The 7,295-nt window shown below is 30.2% G+C and overlaps 3 protein-coding genes across 3 annotated transcripts; all 3 read left to right on the top strand.

The window, feature by feature from the left end:
• Window positions 1–241: 241 nt before the first annotated feature.
• On the top strand, window positions 242–1,298 carry LOC115242377 (odorant receptor 46a-like; the record flags this gene model as incomplete). The annotated part of the gene is given in 5 exon segments (XM_029818611.1): window positions 242–601; window positions 731–835; window positions 929–1,043; window positions 1,046–1,083; window positions 1,245–1,298. Coding segments are annotated over 5 exon segments (672 nt in total), but the record flags the coding sequence as incomplete, so codon positions are not given.
• A 787-nt stretch (window positions 1,299–2,085) lies between these two features.
• LOC115242356 (odorant receptor 46a-like) lies at window positions 2,086–4,624 on the top strand. The gene is made up of 6 exons (XM_029818585.1): window positions 2,086–2,189; window positions 2,599–2,852; window positions 3,204–3,685; window positions 3,917–4,021; window positions 4,225–4,380; window positions 4,469–4,624. The coding sequence occupies exons 1-6, from the start codon at window positions 2,086–2,088 to the stop codon at window positions 4,520–4,522; spliced, it is 1,155 nt and encodes a 384-aa protein (XP_029674445.1). The 3' UTR covers window positions 4,523–4,624.
• Window positions 4,625–5,187: 563 nt separating this feature from the next.
• On the top strand, window positions 5,188–7,210 carry LOC115242376 (odorant receptor 46a-like). The gene is made up of 5 exons (XM_029818609.1): window positions 5,188–5,291; window positions 5,455–5,708; window positions 5,918–6,390; window positions 6,771–6,875; window positions 7,019–7,210. Exons 1-5 carry the CDS (start codon window positions 5,188–5,190, stop codon window positions 7,208–7,210), a joined length of 1,128 nt encoding a protein of 375 aa, XP_029674469.1.
• Window positions 7,211–7,295: the final 85 nt, after the last annotated feature.

Raw genomic sequence — 7,295 nt, 5'->3', positions numbered from 1 at the left:
GTATGCAATCTATGAGACGTCATTCCGAATGCCTGAGTAACTAGATTTACTCAAGGTATGAAAAAATATTAGTACATTCCAATCTATATAATTTTGAAAAGCAAAAATTTGTGACGTAGCATCTCCCACTATTACAATAAAACTATTTACGTGTGCCCGCGCAAATGATAACAAGGTATAAGATATAAACAATAGAGTTCTAATGTTTATGTCGCCAAGGCTGAACATCTGTTATTGATAATACATCACAACGTTACTTCCTTACGTGTTGACTTATCTTCAGCAAACCACAACTGTAATTTATGCGATATTACTGAACGTCTCTTTCGATTCCCTCGTGTATGGTCTTATTATTCATACCTGCGGACAAATTGACCTGCTGTGTTATCGATTGACAGAAATATTTCGATTTCTTCAAGAAAATAACGAAAACAATGCAAATACCGCCATTGAAAATTTTGCTATCGCAGGATGCGTGAAACATCATATTTTAGTTTATAACATCATATACAGGATACAAATGTTATTCGTGTGGACTGTCGCCACTTTATTCTTCTTCAGCCTCATCACTCTTTGTACCAGCATCTATCAGATGTCGAAAGTAAAAAAGAATTCCATTTTATATATTTTTAGTAAATATAAAGATTGATATATGAAACATAATTTAATAACATTAATATTTATAAAATTGATTGATGAAATTTAAAACATAAACAATATTTTATTATAGAAAGAGCTCTTTGGCCCGGAATTCTTCGCTGTTATCATGTACTTAGGATCAATGATGTTCCAAGTATTCACATACTGCTGGTATGGCAATGAGCTTGACTTGAAGGTGTCGCTAATAATAAACTTTCCCTTTTTTTATTTCTTTTTGATATTTTAGATTTTTTTCATATATATATAAAGTAATATATTTTTTATTTAGAATAAAAATATCGCGTATGCTATTTATACAAGCAACTGGACGACAATATCAACAAAGCAACGTAAAAATTTGTTGCTCGTGATGATGATGAGCCAGAAAGGAAGAATACTTTCTTTTTAGGAGTTTGCGCGCTAATCCTTAACAGTTTCACGTGGGTGAGTAACTTAACATACGCAACAAATAAAATTCAAAAAAAGAAATATATATATATACACATATATATATTCGGATTAAATTTGCATTTAATTTGTCTTATATATATATTCTATATATATTCTGAAAATTACATAGTTATGTATTCTTCATATATATGCAGATTGTTAAAACGTCCTACTCTGCCTTCAACTTGTTGCAGCAAACTTCGAATTAGTATTTTCTATCTATTCTTTAGCAAATGTAATATTATTGCCTTAATTGATATTAAATGTATTTTCGTACTATTGTATATATTTACTAGTAGAGATATTGATTTTTAAATATTTTTATATTAGAAACTTATTTTCTGTAGATTACTTACCGAATGAGCATGTTCCATCTATTCGTTAGTTCTAAATAAAATAAAATTTTATGCGTTGAATATTTTTCCAAATAATTAAAAAGATACAAATGCAAAGGAGCATACCTGTAATTTATTCCACGCTTTTAGACTTATAATATATTATCATTTGACTTGCAAACTTTTCATCTAATTGTCAGCTTTTCTGATAAGCGACCGAAGTTTGCAGATAAATTTTTCACGATCAATAGCAGTATGTAATACTTTAATAATGTATATGTTACTTTCAATATTCGTTTCTGTATAACAATGTACGAGAAATTATTCAAGTTTATAATTTATAAAAATAACGTATACGTATATCGTCGTAGAAGTTTGATAAACGCATTGAAAATAAATTCAGAGACAAGAAGAAAATATAGTAGTAAAAGAAATCAGCGAAGAGAGCCTCCCTCTATTCGACGACATTAAATGTTAAGGAACACTTATGAAGAACGTTCTAGCGACTTCATTACTAATTCACGAGAACGAACGTTGACGATGTATGATATGTTTTGTTATATTTTTTTCTATAAGTTGCATATTTTCGAGACATAGCGAGGTATGATAAGAGGGTGACTCTGCCCAAGTGAAACAACACCGAAACGATCATTCCGGAATAATGGATATATTGCCATTGAATTTCCGAGTTTTATGGTTTTGCGGTGCATGGAGCGAAGAAAAAGATAACGGTCTTTTCCTTCGTTTTATAAGTTTCTGCTACAGGTATAATAATGAAAATGTGATATATTCGTCCAAATCATATCTTGTCTATGCATATCACAGATTTAAATTTGTAACTACACACATTGTATATTAATTTTGAGAAGAGTCTGCACTATATCTCACGATAACTTTTGATTATTGTATTTTCTTTGCCCTCTCATTTAAATTTTTAAAAAATTAATTTATTGATAACATTTTTATTACTACAGACATACATCATTTATCTGTACATTTTTAAAATTTAGTAAGAAAAGTTTGTATTTGATTATATCGCAGAGGAGAATCTATTTTCACTTAATTTTTAGTTAAACTCAAATAGCTCGCCTTTTATTCAGATGATACGTGATGACATGACGATCAGACATATAGTTGGGCATTTCTATTTATTAAGATATAATTAAATTTTTAGATACGCCATAGTAATTTTAATATACGAATTTACGATATCTGAAGTAATTGAACTTGTAAGAACTCACGACCATATCGAAGATATAACAGAAGGACTCTTCCTAGCGTTAACTTATGTAGCTCTATGCATTAAATATGGAAACTTCTTGGCGCGAAGAGATGAAGTATCCATGTTGTTGGACTGTTTTCGTGGCGAAACGTGTCGACCAAAAAATTCCAAAGAAAAAATGATCCTAATTAAGTACGATCGCAAAGGTACTCAGCCAGTAATTGCCATTTTGACGAAATTATTGCAAATAATAAACCTTAATATTAAAATAAGAATTATTGCAATAGTATTATTATTATTGTAATATATTCTAATAATAATATTATAAAATAACAAGTTTTTTTAAATATAATATATTTATATAACGTTATAGTGATAGTATATTAAGATTTTTTTGTGAAAGATCATAGAGGATAAATTTATATTAAAATTAATTAAATCCGAAATTAATTTTCCAATATTTTACAATACACTCACACACACAATATTCTATTTAAATATGTGATATAAATTTTTAAAAATATAAAAATAATATACATACATATGTCTATCACCAGCCAAATGGTGCGTCCGAGTTTTTATGAGTATATCTCAAGCCACTTGCATAGCTCTCGTGCTCGCTCCTATTGTGGGACCTCAAGATACAGACAGACCTCTACCATTCAAGACATACATGCCATACTCGATAGCTGGCTTATACCCGTACTTGGCTACGTATCTTCAGCACGTAGGTGCCATATTTTATGGGGTCTTGCTCAACGTCTCATTCGATTCCCTCGTCTACGGCTTCACCCTTCATGTTTGCGGACAGATCGAATTGCTATGTTATCGTCTATCGGAAATCTTCAAGGATCACTCTGATATCGCACAATATCGATTCGGTTCGAATAAAGGCGCGATGATTAGCGAGTGCGTGAGACATCACTTACACGTACACGAGATTGTACGCAAGATACAATCGTTATTTGTATGGACCGTGATGCTTTTATTCATTTTCAGCATGGTCACCCTATGCACCAGTATTTTTCAAATGTCTAAGGTTGCGTAAATTCAGATTCTTACGTTCCATTGTTAATTTTTTACAATTTAAATAACATTGTATAAGTTTTTGTAACATTATGTTAAATATTTTTTTTTTTGTATAGCAGATAGCCAACCATTGATTAAAAGCGTAATTACTATGTATTATCTATCTGCTAATCCTCTAATTCGCGATGCGTATAATTATATCGCGCGAATATATTAAACTAATTGTAAGTTTGTTTTGTAGAAGGAGATTCTTAGCGTCGGATTTCTCTCATTAATTTTATATCTCGGGAGCATGCTGTTTCAAGTGTTCTTCTATTGTTGGTACGGGAACGAATTACAACTGAAGGTGTGATAAAATGATAATTTATTTTAAAGCCTATTTTAGTCGATCTATAATTCGCGACGAAACATTTGGAACATAAAATCACATTTGTAATTGTAATTATTCTAGTCATATAATGTTTACTTATAATTTTGTATCGAATTGTAGATCAAGAAAAGGGCTTAAAAACTTACCATGAATGAGAAATTTTTTTATCGCGTGTGCAGAGCAAAAGCATCGGCGACGCTATTTATTCAAGTAATTGGACGACTGCCACCACATATGACCGCAGAAGTTTGCTGTTCATGATGACTATCAGTCAAAAAGGATTGAAATTATCTTATTATGGTATTTTTAGCTTGGCCCTCGATACTTTCACCTGGGTAAGTTTATGGCGATGCTATACCTATATAACTGATTCAATAGAAACAACAAAGCAATAATTAATTATTAATGGTGTTTTTTATGCAGATTTTAAAAACATCCTACTCTGCTTTTAATGTTCTGCAACAAACATCAATATAACTATACCTGGATTATAGAAAAACGGGGATTGTATATACATTTAAATTACATATTTCTTCTTTCTGTTCGTGTATTTCAGATATATAAAAGTTTTTTTAAATAGAATCTTCTCTCTAAATTATTTATATTTTTATACACTTTATAAAAAAGTTAACTTATTATACATACGAGCGTAGAAGTAAGAAGATTAAAAGATGAAATATTATGTCCATGTCATCAATATCAGCAGACTTTCCGCAATGGTTTTATGTATACAATTTATTTATTACGACTATATTTTTCACGAAACAGACGCAACGTACTTAATATTTTATCAACGAAGGTTGTCATTTGGATAAATTTATTCTGCAATGATAATCTAGAGCTAAAACACAACCTTCGTATTATTTTTTTCTATCAAAACGGTATACATACATAGCATTGGAGGAAGGTTGCATAGTTAACAATGCCATAAATTGATCGTCTTTAAAATTTAAATACGTTCGATGATATTATACGCGTATGCTATTATTATATTATTAATGTAGTTTACAATGATGAAATGTTACCGGAAATTTTTTCTTATTGTAATCGAACTTCAACTCATTATGCATTATTGAGAAACGAAGAATTTCTATCGTCTTGAGATAGAGACACACCAAATGACAAAGAAATAACGTGCAGCTATGGACATTCTGCCAGTAAATTTTAAAGTCTTATGGTTTTGTGGCGCATGGAAAGAACGAAATGACAATAACATCATTGTTGGTTGTCTACATTCCTGTTACAAGTATTTAAGTGCATAAAATATAAGGGTGGCTTATCTGTATTTAGAATTAAAATAAAGATAAAATTATTTTCATTTTTATATTAAATTGTTAAAGTTATCAGATTAAAGAGAGAATTTTTCTTTGGTTATTTGAAACTATTGATCGTAAATTTTATACTCGCAGGTACGCAGTCTTTTTCCTAATATATGAGTTTACGATATTTGAGGTGATAGAACTGATTCGCACGTGTGATCGAATCGATGAGTTCACTGAAGGACTCTTTTTGGCATCGACTTATGTAACATTGTGCCTGAAATATGCAAATTTTTTGCTACGAAAGAACGATGTGTCTGAGTTGTTGGATTGTCTGCGCGTAAAAATATGCCAACCGAGAAATTCGACGGAAAAGATGATAATAGAGACGCATAGTCGAAAAGGTATTCAGATAATTATTGAAAGTAACATATATGCGAGCCGAAAAATTTTTTTCATTAACTAATCGCGCTATATTATACAAAACAATTTAATTATTGTTAGTAAAACTCGATAAAAATTCACTGATTCAACACACTGACCGCTTTTCTCGATCGGTTCGAATTCTGGCGAACGAGTCTTTTAGTGAACTAAATTGAAATATTTATGACAGCTAAGTGGAGCACTCTCTCCTTCTTAATCATATCACAAATCACTACTATGGGTTTCGTGACCGCGCCGATTCTAGGATTTGGCAAAGATGAATGGATCCTACCCACAAAATCGTACGTTCCCTATTCCGTTTCGGAAATATTTCCATATGTGGCGACGTATCTACAACAAACTGCAGCGCTGTTTTATGCAGTTATGCTCAACGTTTCATTCGACTCCCTCGTTTACGGTTTCACAATTCACGCTTGCGGGCAGATCGAGCTGATATGTCGCCGATTGACAGATAATATTAAGATCTCGATAAATTCTCGGAAAGGATCGGATGCAACTGCGTCGATTAAGGAATGCATCAGGCATCATATACTCGTGCACATTTTTGTGAAGAAAATAGGAGCGCTATTCCTGTGGACAATCATGGTCCTTTTCTTTTTCAGTATGATTATTCTATGCACCAGCATTTTCCTGATATCAAAGGTTGGGATAATATGCTCTTTTGTCGATTTTTCTTTATAATTAATTCTATAGCTAAATAATTAAACAAATATATATATATATACATATAACTTTAATTTGCTTAGCTTATAATCTTCTAAATTACAATATAATTATAACATTTATATTTTAATAGCGTAAAAAAGAGGATATACATAAACTTTATATTTCTAAAGTATCTCATATTAATTTCTAAAGTATCTTATATTAATTCAATTATATAAGCAATTAATATTATTACTTCAATATTATTATGATAGTATTTTTGTATTTTTTTAAATCCTAGACATATGAAAAAAATTCATTTATGTATGTATTTGTTTCGTATTGTTTGTAGTTCATAAATTAAATTAATTTTGCAGACAAAACTCTTCAGCATTCAGTTTCTTTCTATGATACTATATTTTAGCAGCATGATGATGCAGATATTTTTTTACTGCTGGTATGGGAACGAGCTTGAGTTAAAGGTAAACAATTATATAATAAAGATAAACAATTATATAATACTTCGATAAAATTTCAGAACCGTGAAATGCAAAATATTAATATTGTTCTATAAGAAAATATTAGATTTGATTATACAACGAATAATCGTCAACTTTTTTTGCAGAGCAAAAGTATCGCGAATAGCATTTATTTTAGTAATTGGACATTGACCACATCGCATGAGCGTAGATCTCTAATACTCATTATGATAAACAGTCAAAAAGGGTTGACGTTTTCCAATAAGAGAATATTTACGTTATCTCTGGACACTTTTACCTGGGTAAGAAAACTCGGAAATAAATATTATAAGTTATAATATTATACATATAATAACATTAAATTTTTAATATAAATTATAAATCATTATTTTAATTATATTCATATTTTATATTTATATTCAT

The sequence above is a fragment of the Formica exsecta genome, unplaced genomic scaffold (assembly GCF_003651465.1).
Source record: "Formica exsecta isolate Colony F162 unplaced genomic scaffold, ASM365146v1 scaffold591, whole genome shotgun sequence".
Lineage (NCBI taxonomy): Eukaryota > Metazoa > Arthropoda > Insecta > Hymenoptera > Formicidae > Formica > Formica exsecta.
This window is presented reverse-complemented; position numbering and strand designations above follow the sequence as displayed.